Raw genomic sequence first — 22,165 nt, forward strand, 5'->3', positions numbered from 1 at the left:
CCGCGTGCTTCATCGCCTCCTGCTTCTATTCCAGCCTTCGGTGGGTCCAATGTTTGGAGGGCGCCCATCTCTGACAACAAGCCAAGCGCTGCGACAGTAGCACCACCGAAGCCTGCTCAGCCTACACCTGCTTCTATTACTAACACCTCTGTCGGTCCTGCCACACCTGCTGCGCCTGTTACTCCTGTGAAGGCGGCAGTAATCCCAACTGCACCAAAGGCAACCATTCCCCCAGGGCTCTCGACACTACCACCCACTGGGCCAAAAGCTGATCGGGCGCCGGATCGTCCGCTGCTTGGAGAGGTACCAAAGCAAGAGAGCAGAGTATCCCATCCGGCTCCAACACGTATGGAACCACCCTCTATTCCTCCTACTGTTGTTCCGTCTCAGGCCACTGATGTACCAGGCTCAGACAATGTAACTGCCAAGGTCCCGATCTCGCCCCAAATGGCTGCGCCCCCTAAAGTTCCCACCATGGCACCGTCAGCTCCACTAACCGCTCCTACTGCGCCATCAGGTGCTGCGAAGTCGCCTCCACAAGGCCCTGCTGCACGACCGCGTGCACCACCTACAGCTCCTCAAGCGGCACGAGTCAACGTATCCCCATCGTTCTCCAGGGCAACTCTACCACAATACACTCCTCGAGATGCATCTCCCAGTGCGAATCCTTCAGGGTTTGGTCCGCGTAATGGTGGCGGAGGAGGCTCTGCGATCAACACATCTCCGCAAAGCTTACCAGCGAACATACCCACGGGCCCCAAAGCTGACCGCACTCCGATGGCTCCTAGGCCACTTTCATCCTATCCGCAATCGGACAGGCCTGGCTTTCCTCCCGCTAGAGGCCCGTTGAGCGGCGGTCCTAAGAGCATGCAATGGGTACGGCCTGGATTCAATTCGAGCCGACCGTCGGTGCCAACCAAGCGCGAATTCCCGGCTGAGGATCGTGAACGACCGTTCGGTACTGCCCCCAAAGCCCCTCGACTCGAGCATAGCGTCTCTGCTGCACAGATCCAGCGTAATTCGCAAGCGAAATCAGTGTCACCGTCATTTTCACGCATTCAAGCCGAAATCGAAAGACCGAGAGAACGTGCGGTATCCGCAGAGCGTCCTGTGGTGCCCTCACCTAAACCTACTCCGATCGAGACTAGGCGACACTCTGATGTCGTCATGGCGGAAGCGTCACCTCGAATGGCCAAGCCACCCATGTCGGCTGCGTCGTCCGCCCCGGAAGCTCTGCAAGACTCTGACGATGATCTTGATCTTGACGAGGATGACTTCGCTGAGTCTGAGGCGAAATACAACCGAGAGCGAGCACGTCTAGAGGCCAAACGGGTTGATCTGAGTGCTCCGCATTTACGCGCTACAACTCCCTTGCAGGAGATTGTTCTGCTGTCATGCCTCAATGTCGAGCATCTTCCTCAGACACAGCCAGATGTGGTGTCCGTCGAAGAGACAAGCACACCCTTTCCCCAGGAGCAGGAAGAGTCACATCTTTCACCTGTGCAAGCACGTCATGTGGAACCAACCACCACTCAACCCGCTCCAGAGAGTATCACGGCAGATCTACCGACACCTAAGGCGGAAGAGTCCGAGGATGTCGAGATGGAAGACAAAGAGGAGACTGAAGAGAGGTCGGCTGCACCCGCAACGATGGCACTTCGCCTACGACGTGAGACCTCTGCAGAGCAGGAAACCTTACCCGACCTCAGTTTGTTGCCCTATCTAGGCTCAGGCCCGCCAACGCCTTTATCGGACATTGGGCAAGATCGACCAAACCTATCTGACGATATCATGAACGCCATTCGAAGCAAATTACGCAAGAGCATCGAGCCTGAGCTTAACACTGATCAGATTCTCGAACGATACGCAGCTGCGTATAGAGCGTGGCGTGTGTCCATCCGTCCCCTGGACGAAGAGCGCGATCAAGACGATCAGGATAGACAGCCGTCAGCCGAACCAACACTGAAGGCTGTCACTCCCGATGTACAAAACGCTGCGATGACAGGGATTCTGGATGGGTCGCTCGCTCCTACAGGCCGGAGGAGCCATGCGAGTCGATGGGCTACTGAGCTTGATCTGGAAGCTGTCATCAAAGAGTCTTTGAAGACTGCTGAAGAGGAAAAGCTAGGGAAGAAAGACAAAGAGCCACGCAAAGCCATGGCTGATCCGGAGAAGGAGGCCGATCTACCCTTGGAACTTACCGAGGCAGAGGCTCAGCGCAGAAGATTCATCGACACTAATTTCCAACGCGAACCCGGTCAAGGAATCTTTGTGTTTCACTATGAGCCGCCAGAGGATGACTTCACCCCCGAGGAACACAGGGTCATGGTACATAACTACAAGGATCAATACGCAAAGAAGTGGGGTAAGCTGGCCGAAGTTCTTTACAAAGAAGTTGGAACCGAACGCACCTACAAGGATTGTATCAATCATTACTATGCTACCAAATGGGGCCGAGAATACAAGGGTAAACTCCGCAAAGCTCGGGCTCCTAGGAAGCGTGGTGGAGCTGTCGGTCGTGGTCGTGGAGCTATCGCCAACATGGACCGACCCGAAGGACCAGGAGAGGACGGTTTGCCCTTGCCAGTCACTGAGACTGGGCGACCTCGACGCCATGCGGCACCCAAATTTGGCCCAACCGAAACTGAGTTCGACCCGATCACAGGAATACCCATACCAGGCCGAGCACGCAGGCAAACCGACGCCGACGACACGCAAGAAAAGGCCATGCGGCGTGGAAAACCGGCGAAGGACAAGGTTGGCCGGAAGGCGAAGAATACGCCACTTGCGGCCGTTCCTATAGGCTCACCTGTCAAGGTCGATCGTAAGGACAAGAACATGGGAGTCAAGATGGAGGACGACCTTGGCAAGCGGCCCATGAATGATATGCCAATACCCATGCCACTTATCCCTATGGAGGATCAGATGATGCTGGCCGGTGATTTGCAGCAGCTTTCTGGCCTGCCTGGTAGTCTTATGGATCGACCGAAGACACAGGCTGGTGCAAGACCTGGCCCATCTAGCTACTGGTCCGTCTCCGAGTTACAAGACTTCGATAAGAATGTTGCACACTTTGGCACGGACTGGATTGCAATTGCGAACCATATGGGCACCAAGACGCACACTATGATCAAGAACCAGTATCTGCGTCTTGTCGAAAGTGGCAAACTAGACTTGGAGCAGACAGCAAAAGAGGCAGATGCTCGAAGGGAACGAGGTGATGATCTAGGCCCACCGCCAACACCGACTCCAGCACCTAAGAGACGATACGAGAGCACACAAGCGGGACCTATCCGCCCCATCGCACCTACGCCTGAACATGGGTCTCCGCCTCCGAACCCGCTTGTGCACCCCAAATTATCTCCTCCGCATTCAACTCCTTCTTCGAGATTCTCCACTATCGCCCAAGCACCTGTGCAGAGCAAGCCCATGGTGCCTCCGACCGGATATTCTGCCCTACCAGAGACTAGCCTGGCGTCTGTACCCTCGATACCACCACAGCAGTCGCCGCCCGCTCCCCCCCAGCGTGCGCCACCACAGCATCATCACCAACACTCCATGTCCCAGCATAAGTCGCAGCCGCAAGGACCACGAGCTGGATACTTTTCCGAAGACCTACCTCCACGTTTCGAGTCCCGGCCACCTTCACAGCCTGCAGGCAACCACCAGGCACACCGGCCATTGCAACAACATGCGCCTCCACAGCCTCGCGTTCAAGAGCAACACCAGTCGCCTCTCTATCGTGGACTTGACTTTCAGGAGCGACACGTTGCGGGTAGACCTGAAGTTCAGCAGGAGCAGGAGGCTCAGCGCCGGTTCCATGAACACACACGTCGCATCTCACAGGAGATGTCACAGCATAGACCTTTTGCTCCCGGTGGTGCACCGCCAATCATGCCGCCAGTACGTTCGAACTCTGGGATGAGATCACCAGAACATCGTCCCTTGCCGTTCTCGCACTCTCGACACTCATCGCAAGCGCAATCGCTCAGCCAAACGGTGGCCGACGTGTATGCTCCGAGTCATAGTAGTAGCCACAGTGCGCAACAGCTGCCACCTCGGTCGACCATTCTTACACCGCCTGTCAAAGAAGAACCTAGGAATCCTCCTCCAGTTAGCCTTCCCCCAGCTCAACCCCAAGCGATGCTTCACACTCAATTACAGCATCCTCAGCGCGGCCCCCCACCTATGCAAAACACCCCTCCACCTGCAGTAACAAAGCCAGCTGTCGAACCACGCAAGTCTAACTTGATGTCCTTGCTGAATGACACCGATCCTGAGGAGCCCAGACGTAAGAAGCCAAGCGAACAAGGTCCGCCATCGCATACCTCTACACCTCTGCAATCAGCACCAATCGCGCCTCCTCCTCCCACGACGCAAAGCTACTCGTCATCGTCCAGACGTCCGCTCTACGAAGATTCTTTGGCTGCTCAATCTCCGTATACCCGTCCAGCCTCGTATGCTCAGCAGTCTTCACTTGCAAACGCAACATCAAACAGGCCAATCGACTTGACTGAGGACAAGCCATCAGTAAGTAGGCCAAGTCTGCGCGATACTTGGCAAGCCCAGCAGCCGTTCCACCGAGGATTGTCTCAGACTCCACAAATCGCGTCGCTTTCTTCAACACCGACCGGCCTGCCTCAGCCGCCCAATGTCAACGATAGGATGTTTAGCAATCATCGTTCTGTCTTTTCCCAGCATAACACTCCACGTCAAAATCCGACACCGCCACCTCTTGCCGGCTTCAACAACTCTCCAAATCCGCATTCGCGCACGTCAAGCGTGAGTGGGCCGCCTGGGTCGTTGCCTCGACATGGTGTTCCAAGCACCACTGCAGCACAGCATGCGCAAGCACTGAGTGCATCATCGCAGATCCTGCAGCCAAACCCATACGCCCAAGTTGATCCGCCGGGCAGTGGCGTCCCGCCACCTGGGCCTATGGGGATGCGGCCCAGCCCGCACCTGTCGACAAGCCACATAGCACAGCAGCAGCAGAGGGACTCATCCGGACGCAACGACCATTCGCAGGCCTCAAACGCAAACCTATCGTACTCGAACCCACAAACGCCCAACGAGCATCCAGCCCACCCTTTCCAAGGGTTGAGTAGACTGACGGAGCCTTATCGTCCTCGCGATCCTCGTGAGGCCCACGATTTTGATCCTCGTCACTCGGATCGCGACACCAGCCGTGAGTTGTCTCAAAGGGCCGATTATCTACGTGAACAGCTTTCCAACCCCACGCTACGTGCGCCAGGTCCTCCAATGCACGAAGATCTGCGATACCAACCCCAAGATCGGGGATACCTCTCGCAACGCTCACAGACTCCGCTTTCTAGGCCGGAGCACGGCCAGCCTCCACCTTTGCAGCATCCTCCGCACTCGTCTCTCGGAGTAGCAAACCACTCTCTTTATGGTCAGCGCCCTCCCGAGGAACCACAACATCACTTCATGCGAAATCCTCGTGATCGCAGCATGACGGACCGTATCCGCGAGGAGCAAGCCCAAGCTCAAGCTCAACACCAGGCAGCGATGAATCGAGAAGAGCATATGCGAAGAGAAGCTGAACAAAACTCAAGGGAACGCGAGATGCGCGAACGAGATGCACGAGATGCGCACTACAGGGACAGCATCATGCGAGGAAGACAAGATATGAGGGGTCCACCGCCACCACAGCCCAGTTCAGGGCCAGGATCAATCCACGACCCTCGGCCACCTACAGGGCCTATGGACTGGACGAGCGGAGTAAGGCATCCGCAGGACCGTGGCCCATGGCAACGCTAGGGGGTCAGCTCGATTGATGTTTCGGATATTACATGCTCTACGCATATGATTTCTTTTGTGTCTCAGTAGATAGCTTCAGCGTTCTCGGCGTCATGTTTCTTGACGCCTTACTTGTTCATGTTTAAGAGAAAGGATGACAGTCATGCCGCGCGGTAGTCTTGCCTTTGGCGTTGGGTGGTGCTTGTCCTGCCTGTTTAGTTTTTGTTATACCAGAGCGAGTGGTTTGGAAGAGCAGAAAGAGATGGCTTTTGGACCTTTCTTGTAGAAACTTGTAGTGTATTATACGTAGCTGTCGAGCTAATTGCGAAATGTTCTGAATGGACTTGAATGTTCTCATGGGCTTGATGCTGGTGAAGTAAAGCTTTCTACGCGTGTGAGACTCTTCTGCAGGTGCATTGGTGTATCTGCCAAACATGGCTTCGATCACACGTCAGCCTCTTTTGCTAAACAGGAAGCGGGCAGCAAAGCTATACTGAACCAGCTATACGAACTCCTCTGCTAGGTCCACGTAAGCCTCAACGCCGATACGCCTCCGCAACAAAGCCATCCCACTCCCCCTTAAGATCATCCTCCAAGCTCCCTCCAGAAACCCTCATACCCTCAAACTCCAACGACCCAACACCCGGCACCTCATACAAACACCCCTCCATCGACCCATCACCAGAGAACGTCATATAACCCGTACACTTGCGACCAAACGTCAACTGGCCAGTCTCCAGATCGCGAAGACGCCAGCCAAGCGAACAGGGTTGGCCTAAACTATCAGAGTCGCCGGGGCCGGGGTTCATCTGGATGATTCCGTCCCAGGCGCCCCAGCGGAACGTCGCCCACCAGATACCGTGGGAGGGGTCGCGAGCGAGTGTGAGGTCGAGGTTGTAGTCGTTGAAGGTGGAGCTGGCGGTTTCGCAGGAGATGGAGTAGGTACCGCTGAGGAGGAGGGAGGGCCTGGGTTGGTAGTAGTTTGGGTAAGGGTCGGACTTGATGTAGGGCGATGGGTACATTCGGTCGGGGCTGGGCTGGTACTGCTCTTGCTTGATGCGGGACCGTGAAGGGGTTGATGGTGGCGCGGAGACGCGGCTCTCTTGCTTGATGTTGGGAACAGATCGCTTGGCGGTAGGCTCCTTCTTGATGGGTGCTTTCTTTGGCGCTGGCTCTTTCTTGACTCTCGCAACTTTGTGTGGTGTCGCTACCGGGCTAGGGACGTTGCTACCAGCGCGCTTGCGTTTGGCTGGTGTTGGCTTCCTTGGGGTGTTGTTGCTCGCCTGCTGCGCATCCATATACTGGCTAAGCGACACTCCTCCTAAGGCCAAATTGACTACGAGACAGGATTAACAGCGTCAAAAAACAGGGGTCTTTAAGCCTACCAGTGACGTTGACACCACCATTTACGCCCTGAGAGCTTCCAAGACCTGACTCGCGAGCGACACTCGGTTTGGAAGCCTTCTTGGTCACTGCACTACCGCTCTTCTTCAACTTCCGGTTCTCCGCTTCCCATCCAGCCTTCAGTTCGCTCTCGACCTTCAAAACCCACGCCGGTACCTCGAGTTTGAACTGGTTCATAGCATTCAGAAGTCGCACTTTCGCCGCATTCTTGTCCTTGGTGACCGGTAGTCCATAGTGAATGAGTTGGGCGGAGTAGAAATGCCACACCTGGTCTTTCGCTGGTGTCGCGACTTCAGGCTTGCGACCCTTGCTATAGAGGTTCGGGGCTTCCGGGCGGAGGAGAGCCGCAAGTTCGGCGACACTCGCGCGTCCGTGGTGGTTTCCGTTACCAGGGTCTGCGTAGAGGACGGATGAGTAGAGGAAGTCGCCACGGCGGGCTGGAGGGGCGAATGTCGCCATGTATTTTGAAGTGATGGGTATCGATATAGGCTACTAATTTCCAACAGATAGTACGTGGAAGATATCCGCGAAGGGGTGTTGCAGAGTGGTAGAGCGGATTGCGTGGGCCGACGGTAGGCTACCAACGAAGCTTGAGTCCGTGCTTGGTCAGAGGAACATCCAGGGTTCACTCTTCTTCATCCAAAATTTCCTCGGCGCTTTCAAACCCCGAGGATTGTGTGTCCTCTTCTAGCTTCACCCTGATCTGTTCCTGGGCTTTCGCCTTTTCTCTCTTTTTCTTTGTTTCCGGACTTCCGTATTCTTTATCGAGATCGGATACGAGATTGAATATATTGCGCAGAAAGTTGGTGTAGAACTGGGTGTCAAAGGCTTGATGTCGTCGACACAGAATCTTCTCCCAATCGTTCTGGTGCTCGTGAAATGCGCAACTATCCTTTACATCGTCGTACAAACGCTCACGTAGATGTGGATCTTTTGGTTGGGAGGCTATAATCCACATCACTTCGGCAAGCCAATCATGAGAGAAGCATTTTCTGATGTCTGCTGCAGTCGTGGTGTTCAACGGATAACCGACGAAGACGAAGGCCATCCACTTTAGCAAGAAGATTCGGAACGGCGAATTCGAGAGCAGAGATTTGTCCAAGGCGTCTCTGTCGATCTTCTGACACAGAATACCCGTGGGTCTTTCAAGGTCAACCATCAAGGTCATAATGTCCTGCCTCAACAGCGGCACGTCGTAAACTTCTGCAAAAACATACAAGCGGAGGAATACGTCGCCGTAGAAAGCTGAAATTGCTGTTTCCTGGCGGTAATCTGTGATGCTATTAGCATGTAAAGGGCAGCAGCAAGTAGCGCAGTAATGTACTTCTTGGAAACAGCCATTCAGGGTTGCTGTTAGGCTTTCTATACCTCGCATTATCCACAGAGTCGATCGGGGTAGAGTTCTCATGCCGTGTGGCTTGCGCGTATAGCCAATCCTGGTACAGGCGGAATATGTCTGCCCTGGTATCAGGTAAACTTATTGACCACACCTCTGTTTCGAGGAGGGGACCTCCAAATGCTTTGCGAAAATATCCTGAGTAGAAACATGCGATATCTTTGTGAACTGTGACGACAATGTCATCAAGATCAAGGCGAACAGTGACGTGCGCTTGGCTTATCGTGCTATCGGTACGGGTCAGTTTGGTTGACCAATCGAGAGGTCAATAGTTATGAGTCGGGTTAGAGCTTGCTGGATTTGATGAGACTCACGAGAAAGTCGGACGTTTGAACTCATGGCTGGTCAGTTGGGCTTCGGCTGGTCTCTTGGCAGCATTTTCCATGGTTATTATGGTGACTTTGAATAGGGCCAGCGAATTGATCCAGTCTCGCTCGCGAATTTTGGTGAGAGATATGGGAATTGAGCTGTGACTGAAGGGATAGTTTGGGTACAGGTGCTGATGTTACATGCTGAACAGAGATTTCGGGGCACCTCGGGAAGTGTTGAAGCTTGACGCGTGCGACTATTTGAGACTAGCGCGACTTCGACGCGTCTTCGGCCCTATTGCTACATGTGTATCTCCATGCGATATCTATCTGGTATCAATCATGAACAGAAGGCCAATACGTTGCAGCTCGGTAGTCGTTCAGACTGGTGTCAACACCCTCACATGGATTTGTCGGGTTCTCGACTTCCTATAATGGCAGACCTATGGCGACGGGTTGACGGCTGGATCCGAGATAGCCTCATTTTGACCACCGTTGAGCAAGCCAGTATCAGAACTATCATCCACACCTCGTGAGATGTCATCAACTTCAACCTTCTCATTCGCCATCTTAACGCCAGCAGAAGATGGCACAGTCGTATCATCTTTCTCCTCCGGTACAGCAGCCTTAAGCTTGGTACTGTCACCCTTCTTCATATTAGACTTTGCCAATAATCTCGCATCGTCGTAATCGTAAACTTCGCTCATGCATGCACGCAAAAATCCAGCGAGCCACCCGCCTGATTGCTGCCGTGATGATTTGCAGGCAGCAATCATCTTCTTGTCACCCCCGTGCTCATGGAAGTTGCAAGGGTCACAAAGGTCTTCCTTGCGCTTTTGTTTGCTTGAAGTACCCCGGAGAGGCACGGTGACCGTGAGGAGATCGATCATAAAAGACTTGGGATAATCTTCCCACTCATCCTTGCTTATCCATGGGCCAAATACCGCGTAGAACGCGACAGCGTACTTGCGTAAGGGAGAAGTAGATGGTAGGTAAAGGTATAGGTTGTCGATGATGTCCCATGACCACGTTTCTTTGCGACCGTGATTGTATATGTTGTGGGTTACAAGCTCGATGATCAATGTCATCACATCAGTTCGCAACTGTGGTGTGTTATAGAAGTCGGCAAAAATGTACAGCCTCGTGAGGGTTCTCAGATACCTGGGTTGCTCCTGGAATCGAAACTCTTGTCAAATTAGCTTCTATTGGATCTGTTGGACGAATCATCTCACCTTCTGTTGCTATCCAGTCGGCAGCTTTAAAGCTATCTTCTGGTGGCGCGGACACAGGCGCTATAGGTTTGGCGTCGGCTATGTAGTTGTCAATTTCACCTGATCATATCGGCAGAGTTCGGATGTCAAGCTGATTTACCTTTCCCATCTTTCGCCGAGTCACTGCTTGGTGCGTCTATGTTCTCGGTGTAGTAATCTGCTGGCCATCCAGTGGATCGTCCATATAGCCAGAACTGAAATAGCCTCATGGTCGCACCACATACATCCGGAAGATGGATGGATCTGTCTACAGCCTCGGTAAAATGCTTCTTAAACGCTGCAGCAAAGTAAGGCGATTGAGAGCATAGTAAGCCCCTGTGTAGCATGAATGTCTGCTTCCCCTCATTTTCATGATCATCGATGTTGATCGTGACGAAGGTCTGGTCCCGGCATCTTGTCATTAAATTTAGTCCAAGATCAATCGCAAGAGCTGGCAGCGTTGAAAGAGTTTCATGTATACACCTCGTGATGAGAGGTTCCTTCGTCCGAAGTAGAGACGTACAGTAAGACTGGCTTTTTCCGATTCGACCGGGAGGCCGGGGATGAGACCGACTCTCTTGCCATGTCAGTCAGGCACTGCGGGTATGTATGTCCCAGGATAATTCGGACTCCAAACTGCGATGGAGGCCGATGGCGTTCACTGTTGCGGAGCGTACCTGCGCGATAGAATGGAAAAAGCGGTGGAACACCTGGGCACGCAGCATGCGCTAACGATTTTCGCGTTAGCGCATCTTCCACAGCACGCAACCACGGAGCGACCACTATCACGATACTGTCTTCACTTCAGACCAACTCCAACATTACACCGTTAACTTGATGTTTCCGGTCCGGCCAAAGCACCGCGAGCTAGGCGCGTCCTCTTGTGGCGACCTACTGACTTTCCGCCACCCTTGAACACGGACGATGCGTCGGCTACTTGACGCCCCGAAAGTAGGCAGAGGAGCTACTCAGGAAACAGCCGCATGTGTATTCTCTGACTCGAGGTAACATCGCTACGTTAAAAAGAAAGACTACAAGCAAATTACCCTGCCTTCGGCGACGGCAAGCTACAGCCACAACATCATCTCCCACACAACCACTCACAGACCGCGCGTAATTCTCCTGAACGCACACACATTGCACCCCTACAGCCGGCGACACAAAGTCCCGGAAAGAGAAAACATGGGGGCATGGACACGCCGCTCCCGTAAGCGTACCGCAAAGCATGCCTACACATGGCGAGACGCACCCGTAAAAAGCACATGCTCGAGCAGGCTCAGGGATACTTCTTCGAGCTTTCTAGCGCGAAGCTACACATGCACCCTGATTTTTTTCTTCCCACCACATACCACGTAATCATACGATATGCTGGCACATAGTTCAAGCCATAAGCGAGAGGTACCAATCGGCAGCCCTCCGAACGGGTGCTCCCATGACGGCTTTTTGGCGTAAGGTACCTACCAACCGTGAGAATTAACAACTTCAGATCGCCGATTGGCGAAGAGTACCATTTCCCACCCCTCCAACCCACAAAGGCAACGGCCACTGGACACTCCGTGCCATGTGAACTTCACATTTTCCCAATTCCAAATGCCATATTACCACCCCCAAGTAGCAAGTATGCATTAGTGATAGCAATCAAAGGACATGGCCAAAAGGACCCCGAAGTGGCTGAATGGCAATTGATCTCGCTACCGTAGCCCCCGAAGCCTTCAAGCCGGCATCGACAAGCCAACCGCTCACACCACCATGACCCCCAACTCCACCCATCCACAGCCTCATGATCTACAACGCTCGCCTTCTACTGATCCTCGAAAAGCTAACCCACTACAACGCTCGCCTCGCACTGCATTTACAAAAAGACTATACACACAGCCCCACACTCCACGTGTCCACCGTCCAAAAGCCTACCACCTAGATTCCCATACCCACCCATCCATCCCACCCTTCACCCTCCACGCACAGACACCGTTCCCTCGAACCAGCAAGTCCACACACTACGTAGATCAATGTGGCTTCCACCCTTACTCCACCTCCACCGCCTTCTTACCTCCGACCCCCGACCCCCGACTCCTCCGCGGTCTCCATCCCGCAATCCCGCACGCAACCGTGCCACAGTCAAGTCAAGCCAACTGAGGCACAGTCGGACCCGCAGCACCGACTTCCGCACCCCCAGTCCCTTCTCAAATCTAGACCGTGCTCGCGAGAGAAGTGATGTGTAATTGTACCGCGGCGTAGTCGCTTCTGAAACAAGCGCGCTGGCCAGGTGTGACGTAAGGATTGCGGCGGGGCGAGGTGAGATGGGAGGTTGAGCAGGGGGACGAGGCACGTGAGACGGAAGGACTTGGGGGGGAGTGTTGGTATGACGGGTTGCTGGGGTGCGTGATGTGTGCGAGGGGGGTGTTGGTATGATGATGTGCTGTGATATGATGTTTTTGATGTGTTGATCGTATGTCTCTTGGGATTTGCATGCGTGATGAGATGGGGTGGTGTTTCATCTTGAGTGATGGTTTCTAAGAGTATGCTGTGACGCGTGTGCGAACTGAATGCGAAGTATGTGTGTTGGTCATCTCAGCGAATATACGAAAGGTCACGGTGGTAGTAGCGTGTGAAGACATAGAAGTGCAGTTATGCGTTTTGCATTGAGTTTCAATATTATACACACGCCGCCTCACGAAGAGGAAGACGCAAACCACCAAGCTACCTGCATATCCGAGAGAGATGTATCGACGATATGCGTATGCGTGCGCTTCAAATGGTATCCCAGTCCGCCATCAAACAACTTTTGCAACAAAGCAAGCCATGCCGCCAAGGATATATCCAACAGAGCGCTAGACAACGACGACAACGAGCAAACAGATCGGAGCGCAAGGGAAAAGAAAGAAGAAAAGGGAAAAACATGAAACGATGAGACGAGAAAAAAGAAGGGGTACTCATGTTCGTAGTGTTGTGTCGTCAGCCAACCCCTCAAAAAGCCAAAATCCGGTGGTGTCACCATCCCCTAGCTCCGAAGGCTGGAAAAGAAAAAGCAAGAACAAATGCAGTGCGGACATCGTAAATGTATGCCGAACAGAGGAAAACAGACACCGGTCTAAGAGATTAAACGCGAAAACGAGAAGATGAACAAGAAAACAGCAGACTGGTATCCTTCTAGATGGCTGCGCCATTGATTGCGCCGAAATGCTCATTTCACATGTGTGACGTCGTGACAGGGTATGCTCAGTAGTGGCTGCCGGCCATGAGGCTGTGTTGTGGTGGCGCCATGGTCATACCAAGTCCTGGGCCAGGAATGTCGTTGATGGAGTGCGACAGACCGAGGTACTCGTTGCCGGACTCAGGCGAAAGCTCATCCCCGAGCGAGTGGAGGTGGTCTTCCTCGCCCTCGAGGTCGTCTTCTTCTTGGTAGTCACTCAGCGGCTCGCCGTCAGCGCGGGGCTCGTGTGTGCGACGATGTCTAATGAATTGATTAGTATGTGGTTTTCGGTTGGGCGGTAAACAGGGTACATACTGGGCAAGGTTGTCTGAGCGCGAGAAGGCCTTGTTGCACAACGGGCAAACGTATGGTCGTTCTTGTGTGTGGGTGCGTACGTGTCTAAGCGCCAGGTCAGCGTCTATGCAAAACAACAAATAAAGTGGAGGCCCGAGTGATCGTGTGATACAAAAATAGCAGGATGGGGAAATTGCGAGCGCTTACCTCTTGAGGTGTTCTAATCTCTTGAAGAGACGACCGCAGGTGGGGATCGGGCAGGAGTGCGACTTTTGGGGGTAAGGGCCGATTTCCATCATGGTGGCACTGCGGGCACGTCGGAAAACTGGTCCTCCTGCGCCAGCGGTACGAGCGACCGCGCTGTGCTGGAGGGGGCTCTCGAACAGCTCGCCGTTGACCAGAGTGTTGAGATCGTCATGATGCAGCGAAGCGGACTGCGGCTCGGGGCTCTCCTCAACAGTGTTGAGTGGGGTGCCCTGGCGGGACATGTCCATGTGAGGCTTCTGCTCAGGCATCTGAGGGTAGCTCGCACCGTTGGTGCTGTTGGGCGAGTTGTGGTTTGACTCATCGACCTCAGCAAGGGGAACGACTGAGCTAGACATTGATCGCCTCAGGTCACTTGGGCGGTGGACCTGGTGAGCACCTGCACCGGAAGCGGTGACAGCGGCGGCGATTCCAGCGGAAAGAGACGAACGCCTCCTACGTTGCTTGTAGGTGGGCGAGCCTTCAATGACGGAGTAGACATTGCCAGGGGCGAATGGCCGCGAAACGCCGGGGTAACCAGATCCCATCAAGTTCGATGGAGGCATGTTCATCAGAGGGTTGAATGTGTTGGGAACTGGGAGGTCTGGGATAGCGCTGTAGAGACCAGTGTCCTCATTCGCAATGTAAGCGGGCTCAGCACCGAGACCAATCTGGTGTTGAGGTGGAGTCAATGGCTCGAAAGACATGCCGCGAGTGCTGTAGTCCTCGTAGTGAGAAGAGACGAAGGACGGCGCAGGAGAGTACTCCATGTATGCAGGCATGGAGCTGTGGCGCTGGTGAACTTGGGACAAAGGAATGCCGTTGCGGTCGTACTGGAAAGACTGGCTCATCTCGCGCTGCTCCCGGCTCTTGACAACGGGGTTCTGCATCGAAGGTGGCATTGACATTTGCTGGTGGTACTGGGCCATGGGGTCCTCGTGGTGCATTGGTTGCTGCATTGGCTGCTGCATCTGAGGCATGGATTGCTGTACTGGGACCATGGTTGGTGGGGGCATGGAGTCCATTCTTTGCATGTCGGGCGATGTGCTCTGGTACGATGGCTGAACGTTGTTGTTGAACGACGACGAGTTGGTTTGTTGCGCCTTGGTGAGCTGCTCAAAGAGCGACTGGGATGAATCAAATTCGAAAGAAAGCGCGGGTTCGCTGACAGCCATGGTGGTCGCTTCTTGGCCCATCTTCTCGCGCTTGAGATCACGCTCGAGGGCATCGAGGAAAAGCCTGTCGTGGGGAACGCTGTACCAGTAGAAAACCTTCTGCTTCTTCTGTGTTCGGATGCAGTTGTTCTTGTACAGGAAGTCAAGGAACGCGCTCTTGGGCTCTTCCAGGGAAGCATCTGTGCCCGATTTCAGGTTGCGCAGATCTGAGAAGATGCCCTCTTCGAACTTCTTGGAGTTCTTGACTGGGCGGCCAAAGGCCTGGAATCTGAATGACAGGCATCGGACGATGTCTGTGCCGGAGATGTGGAAGAGGTTGTTCCTGTGGACTGTGAGATTTTGCATGCATGAATTAATGAAGAACAGGCGCTTACCATAGAACACACGAGACGTATTCGCCTGTTGGTAGCAAGAAGCGGCGGATGTATTGGTCGGGTTGCCAGTCAACGGGCGCTGATATGAGGAAGTACTTGACTGCAGGCGGATTAGTATGCAGGACTTGGGTCAATGCGCGGGCACGTACGGTTGTCGACCTGCTGCAGGGCAACGACACTGTCCGGCGGGAGGCTTTGCTGGGCGTCCTGGTCTAATAGAAAAGTCTCTGGCGCGACCGAGCGTGCCTGGGGTGGCGGCATCTGCTGGTGGTGTTGGGATGGATACATGGTGCGCTGCAACACGTTCCTCTGTACAGGTGTTTGAAGTGGGAACGTCAGACGCGGTGGCCCTTCTTAGGGTTGGATGGAACACGAGGGTAGGGCTCGACGAGGACCTGCCAGGATCGAAAACGAAAGAGTGTCAGGCTATGTTTAAAAGGATAGATAATAAAACGCGACTGTGGTGCGGATAATAAAAACGTGAGGAACCTGCCTCAGATAGCAGTCTCAAGAATTCACCAAGAAGGTACAGCTCTGGGAGGGGGATACGAAACGCAAATCTGAGGGGGCAGCGGCAGCTTTAGGTGTCGGAGGGCGTGTGAAACAGGAGGCTAGTGGTCTCACATTGATCTATTTCCGCACACCAGTCAGCGGCCTGGCCAGTGCAGGTAGCGCGGCCAATTGGGGCGCCGACGCGAGCGCAGAGGCCACTTGGCCGGCAGGGGTGCGGGCGACTCGTGCTGCGGCCGTGCATGCCGTGGTGAGCGCAGCGCGAAAGGTTGGCTAATGTGCTGGCCTGGCCGCCCACAGCTCGACGGCGCGGCTTTTTCTGCTCTGGGATCCCCCAGCCGACTGCTCATCTCCCTGCTGTCTCCCCGGGCGCATGCAAATGTCTCCCCGGGCGCATGTTGCTGGGTCGCGCGCCCGGGGCAGGTGCGTGCCTGCGCTGCCCTTTCCTTCGCCTTGTTCGCTCGCGCCTTCCTGTGCGGCCCTGTGCCTGCTTCCCTGCTGCTGCTCGCCGCCCGCGCCTGCCCTGCGCGCCCTCGGCGCAGAGGCCACATCCGGCCTAGCCCCGCCAGCCGCAGACACTCGAAAACCTTAACCCTCGCTTGCAGCCCACCACGAGGCCCTCGCGACACAGACGTCCAGTTTGCCCATCTAGAGTATCGATCATCGCGGTCCGATGCCTGCCGCGCTGCTTCATGCCATGGAAAACACGCTGCTTGCGTCAGTTTAGCTTCACGGCCTGGCAGGGAACCCGAGCCCACCTCCAGCGGCCATCGTCATGTGCCCGAGTGCCACCACCACCGCTGCCGGCCCTGCAGAGGCGCAACTCTAACCACCACCTAGAAGCCCGCCGGCCGCCGTCGTCCCATGGTCGCCAGAACGACATGTCGGATTCTGGACAACCGTCGTCCGGCGCACCTTCTACTGCGTCCTCGACACTTCCTTTTGCCGCATCCGTCCGCTGTCAAGACACGCTGCACTGCTACCAGCCAGTCCCTGATGCGGATGTGAACCATGTTTGCCTACTTCCGAGTACTGCTTCGATGGCCGGCAATCGTGTCGCGCAGAGGATCGATCACCCAGGCCGCGCTACCAATGCAGGAACATCACTCTGCAGCTTCGTGCAAATTCGGCCAGTGCGTCACGGGTACATGTCGTCAGTGACCACCACCCAGCCTCGTCGCTGAAGTCATCACTCGTGGCTGGTCCATCGTCCCAGTGTGGTGCGTCTAGATGCAGGAACCAGCAGAAGTAGCACGCTGGGCATGGTTTGATCTTCATCTGAAACGCGCTTTTTAGCCAGCCTGCGGGAGCGGCCATCGCCTCTTGCAAATCTCCCAGCTCATCGTGAAGCAGCATCTGATCCAATCTATCGCCATCTGCTTGTCACCTCCTCATGTCTGCGGTTGTTATCCACACACTACGAGCGCGGCCTCTGCCAGGACTGAAGCCTCTCTGGCCGGCGTGACGCTTCGCTCGCAAGCCAGTGAGATAGCGGACCTCGTTTCAGAACTTACTTTTGGCTAGCCGTTATCCACCGGCCACCGCCGCTCATTGGTCGGGGAACGAATCAAAACCTTCGGCGTCATTCCCTCTCGCGTACAAGCGCTGCTGCAATAGGGCAGCATTACCTAGACATTCATGCGTTATGAAGACCTCATGTCACAGACACCGCGTACGCTCCAAGCTCTTGCTTTGCAATTCATGAGGTGGGGATCTCTGTTAGTGGAGCTGCGCACGCCTGAGCACATGAATGCTGGACTCATAGCACCCCACCATATGCACTCAACGAATCGCATCTCCACACTATTCAACGTTTCTTGACCGATTGCGGACTGTGCGATACTTTCGGTCTACTCATATCCGACACTCGCTGTTGAGCCCACATCGCGGGCGAACCCATATCTGAATCCACGACGCAAACATCGGCGCCGTTTCTGCGGGACTTGTGCGTGTCCGTCGACCTGCAGTACCGTTGCCGAAAACAAATGTTCGCGGGGGTGCAGGTGTACTAGTGATGATACGCCTGGCGGAGTAAACAACATTTCGGGTTGGTGTGCAAAGGTACCTGCGTTAGCGGAGCCTGGAGTCGCGCTCCTGAAACTCGTGGCCCTCAGTCCAACTGCCGCAAGCGGACACGAGATGCCGGTCAAAAGTGGAATGGCTTCGCTTCAACGTCGCGTGTGATTAGGAACTGCGTGCGAAATCTGCGCTTGCACTTATCATGCAGTGATATAGGAGCTTTAGGTTAGGAGCGTGGAGTGCGAACCACCACATCAAATATTGAATGCCCGTTAGTGCTATTGGAAGTCATGGCTTGCAGCGACAAACAGAACTTGTCCAGCAGAAAAGGGATAGCGATGCGCGTCCGTCGATAAGATGTCTTGAGTAATCGTGCTTTGGCGACTTGGTTCAGGAACAGACGGCAATGGACAAGTCTGGCAAGTTTAGCCGTTGCGATCGCATCGAATAACCGATGAAACCCCTTTTGCTGTGCAGCATCAAATACCCACGCATAATTCCTACCTCGAAAACTTAAATTGATCCAGTGTTCAAGCAGACCTCCCGTGCCACTGTCGCAAGCTTGAGGTTGCTCACTTCTGGCAGGAATGACGAGTCAAGTCAGTGCTCCTCTAAGCACATGGCAGCGTTGGCAGAACAGCCGAAGCAGGGTCGTTTCCGTGTTTAGGGCGTTGATCTGCCATAACCGTGTATCAGATACTCGGAGGCTGGGTATCAGACTGTCGGCAGTTTCAGGTCCATTTGTCACTTGCAGAAGGGTCCACGAGGACGACGTTGCCAGCGCGTGGCGGGGTGATCAAACTACCCGTGAGTAGTTCTCGCAGGCTCGAGCCTGAGCTGATCTGAAGATCAGTAAATGCTTGGAGATCTCAACGCTAGACAGACACGGAAAGTGTACCTTGGTTGTGTAGCCCGAAGATTTCCCGCACGCTGTGAAGAGCTGGATTCTGCCTTTGCATTACACTCTTCTGGAACGCTTCTACGTGCTTGACTACTGAGCCCCACTCCGGTCATCGTCATTGCGCAATAGTGTGAGCTGAGTTCATGGCGTGGAGGCAGGACGATTGGAGTTTCTCAGCGGATAATGTGGGCTACTAACGAAGCGAAGCCACTGGCTGTCCTAGTGTCCTGATGCACGACGCATGACACATGGCAGACCCAAAGTCAATCCCGGAGACAAGCTACTGCAGCCATTCAGAAAGGCGGCCCGTAGCATCAAGAGAAGTGGTGTGCGTTTTTATCAAGGATTGCCGGGCCTCACAAGTGCTCGAAAATGGAGATGCCTGTTAATTTTGAGCTTAGGGGCGCTGGCTCTAGGAAGATTCCTGTCTCATCGGCAGACTATAGATGTAGCCAAGAGGTCGTAACCCCGGAGATTAGCAGAGGGTCTGCAACCCCGCTGGAATCGATAGTCGTTGCTTCCATTTACGGACTGTGCAACTTCGCAGCAGCGAATCCTCAATCGCTCACGTGGTACCTGAGTCAATGGCTCACTCCTTTGCTCGGTAAGATCCGGGCGATCAGTAGATCCCGTTCTTGCGACAACTGCGGCTATCGCGACATCTAGACTGACAAGTTAATAGTGGTTAGGTTACATGGTGATTGTAGAAGTCGGCCGAGGAAGAATCCAAATGAAGAGGCGAAGAAGAGTGATTTGCGCACCTAGCCATGCAGCAGGGAAGTCTAAGTGCGGAACTTGGAAGAAGTCCCGCGGATCAGTCTGAGACTGACGATGCGTGGAGAAGCGGCTGAACAGCTGAACCAAACATCCGCAGTGTTTGAACGCATGATGCTCCTGGTGGGCGCGGGATGTCCTCGGCGATGTCGACTGATCGTGGCAAGAGCGCAAGCGTGTCCAGCCACTGGAGTGGATGAGCGGTCGAAGACACGCTTGAGCAGCCTTGAGACGTGGAAGCTCAGCCGAGCTGGGCCGTCTACTGCTCATACTTTCTAAGCTGTTTCAACTGCTGCTAACGGTATTCCAGTTCTTCTAGAACGCGGCCAAGGTGTCAACTCAATGTTGAGCAGCTGTTCGCACCACGAGTGTCAGTCCCCGTAGTCGCTGCTGGTGGCGCCGTCTAGGATGCGTCAGGTCGTTCGATGTGAAAAGTTTGAGACCCTGGAGATGCGTCTATCGATATCACTAGGATATTGCCCGCAGTATCGCCGCGAGGTGACTAGGCGTTTCCTCTGGCGAGCCTACGAATACGCTGTACAGCCCGCCGCTTTGGATCGACGTGTTGGGGTGGCGAGTCTCAAGTATATGAACGTACTGCATGCAAGTGAGTTTCCCTAGCGTCTGCATAGACGTTGTTGACCGGTGAGGGTACAGTTCGTTCATTAGCAACGATAATGTGTGTGGCAAAAATAGATCTGCGCTGATAGCTCGCAAGCGAACTTTTGTGGCGGAAATCATCGCCTCGTCTTTCTTAATCAGATTGCAATGTAGTCGTCTCATCAGGTAGAAGATGTGAAGAGAGGAAGTGAAGACATAGTTTGTAAGACGGCTTCTGCTTTTGTCGCTAGTGGCTCTTGGCAAACTCCGACGGCAGCTGCGAGCTTCAAGCTCACCCTCAGCGCGACCGCAAACACGCGAATGCATCAGCGTCGATGATTCCTTCACTCACGGCGAGGGCCTACACACCCTGTCGCACAATTGCAGCTCTCTCAGAAGCTTCTCTCAGCCTAAGAACGCTTTCGCGACGTGCACAGTATCCACAAGCTCTGTGCTCGGCCTCCTCACGTGCTTCTTGTACCTGGAGTCGCGATGACGTCAACATAAGCCGACGTCCCTTAGTACACACACCCTGGAAGCATTGTGGGATCCGTCCTGCTAGTCTGTTCAGTATTTCGACTACACGAAGACTGAAGCTTGAAGATGAAGCAACAGGTTCTCCAGCTTCTAGAAGCGGTACAGAGGTAGGCGCAAATTTTCATATTGACAGCACAATTCCGGTCATATCTGAGTATACGGCCCTGTGCCTCAAGCCTGATATCTGCTTCTTGCACGCGTCTCTATCCTCTGTAGTACTAGAGTCTCGCGAGAGTGTCCGGCTCCAAGCCTTTTTATCTTCGTGCCTTGGTTTTACTGTTTTTTTAAAGCCCTTCGAAAGAGTTACGAAAAATCTACACCCAACTTGACATATTTTATCGCCGGTTTTTTTTAGCTAACCATACTCCTGTAGCCTTCACCCACCTCCACCTCCGCAAAACTAGCCACAACCCTCAAGTCCACCCTCAAACCCGACAAACCGCGTCACGAACAGATTTACAACCTCCCTAACATCCTCACATTTTCGCGACTCATAGCTACCCCTGTAGTCGGATACCTAATCATCCACGACCAGCATCTCTATGCCTTCTCCCTCTTCGCCTATGCCGCTTTCTCCGACCTACTCGATGGCTGGATCGCCCGCCGCTGGAACCTCCAAACCGTGGTCGGCAGCGTCGTCGACCCCATGGCCGACAAACTCCTAATGACAACATTGGTAACATGCCTGGCAGTCAATGGAAGTCTTCCGATGCCACTCGCTGCACTGATCCTGGGAAGAGATGTCAGTCTGGCGGTGAGTGCGTTTTACTACCGATACGCCAGTCTACCCGCACCGAAGACCATGGCCAGATACTGGGACTTCAGCCTGCCAAGTGCGGAGGTACATCCCACCACCATATCCAAGTTCAACACCTTCCTGCAGTTGAGCCTGTTGGGAACGCTGCTTTGCATAAACTTGCTACATGATCCTTCAGCCACGACATCCGCAGCTGGTGGCTTGCTCTTGTCGATCCAGGATATACTAGGAGGCGAAGAAGGCGTTAAGACGATGATCCAGGGCATGTCAGCCATCGTGGCCAGCACGACTATGTACAGCGGTCTCGAGTACACCTGGTCCAAGAAAGCAGTTGTCATCTTGGGTGGCGATGAAGCCTTGAAGAGGAAACAAGGTTTCCGCGGCAGGATGATCATGGCGGGTGGCTTTGGTTCTTTCATTGCGCTTGCGGCGTATTTGTGGTTCAATGGTCAGGCCGAGGAGGACTTGAAGAAGGAGGCCAACAAGAAGCTGGGTACCAAAAGTGCGTGAGCGTTGTTAGTACGTCATTCTTGTATTATAAGCGATAGTATCCATTAGGTATTCGATAGCGGATCCGATGGATCGAGAATAAAACGGCGTGAATCTACTTGCACATTCCTCTGCTCTGGAATGTGTGACCACATGCAGTACTTCATTCCTTCCTGTCGGT

At 54.1% G+C, this 22,165-nt stretch overlaps 5 protein-coding genes across 5 annotated transcripts; 2 read left to right on the plus strand and 3 right to left on the minus strand.

Moving 5' to 3' along the window:
* Window positions 1-474: 474 nt before the first annotated feature.
* J4E93_009534 (uncharacterized protein) lies at window positions 475-5,781 on the plus strand (the record flags this gene model as incomplete). Its single annotated transcript, XM_049347424.1, has 2 exons — window positions 475-482; window positions 618-5,781. 2 exons carry the CDS (start codon window positions 475-477, stop codon window positions 5,779-5,781), a joined length of 5,172 nt encoding a protein of 1,723 aa, XP_049195430.1.
* Window positions 5,782-6,296: 515 nt separating this feature from the next.
* J4E93_009535 (uncharacterized protein) lies at window positions 6,297-7,623 on the minus strand (the record flags this gene model as incomplete). The annotated part of the gene is made up of 2 exons (XM_049347425.1): window positions 6,297-7,081; window positions 7,146-7,623. The coding sequence occupies 2 exons, from the start codon at window positions 7,621-7,623 to the stop codon at window positions 6,297-6,299; spliced, it is 1,263 nt and encodes a 420-aa protein (XP_049195431.1).
* A 1,688-nt stretch (window positions 7,624-9,311) lies between these two features.
* On the minus strand, window positions 9,312-10,248 carry J4E93_009536 (uncharacterized protein; the record flags this gene model as incomplete). The annotated part of the gene is made up of 2 exons (XM_049347426.1): window positions 9,312-9,971; window positions 10,240-10,248. 2 exons carry the CDS (start codon window positions 10,246-10,248, stop codon window positions 9,312-9,314), a joined length of 669 nt encoding a protein of 222 aa, XP_049195432.1.
* Window positions 10,249-13,337: 3,089 nt separating this feature from the next.
* J4E93_009537 (uncharacterized protein) lies at window positions 13,338-15,685 on the minus strand (the record flags this gene model as incomplete). The annotated part of the gene is made up of 5 exons (XM_049347427.1): window positions 13,338-13,572; window positions 13,627-13,710; window positions 13,813-15,345; window positions 15,398-15,497; window positions 15,547-15,685. The coding sequence occupies 5 exons, from the start codon at window positions 15,683-15,685 to the stop codon at window positions 13,338-13,340; spliced, it is 2,091 nt and encodes a 696-aa protein (XP_049195433.1).
* Window positions 15,686-20,804: 5,119 nt separating this feature from the next.
* J4E93_009538 (uncharacterized protein) lies at window positions 20,805-22,005 on the plus strand (the record flags this gene model as incomplete). The annotated part of the gene is made up of 2 exons (XM_049347428.1): window positions 20,805-20,837; window positions 21,112-22,005. 2 exons carry the CDS (start codon window positions 20,805-20,807, stop codon window positions 22,003-22,005), a joined length of 927 nt encoding a protein of 308 aa, XP_049195434.1.
* Between the last annotated feature and the right edge of the window lie 160 nt (window positions 22,006-22,165).

Source organism: Alternaria ventricosa (genome assembly GCF_023758065.1).
Source record: "Alternaria ventricosa strain BMP 2768 chromosome Unknown scaffold_22, whole genome shotgun sequence".
Taxonomy (NCBI): domain Eukaryota; kingdom Fungi; phylum Ascomycota; class Dothideomycetes; order Pleosporales; family Pleosporaceae; genus Alternaria; species Alternaria ventricosa.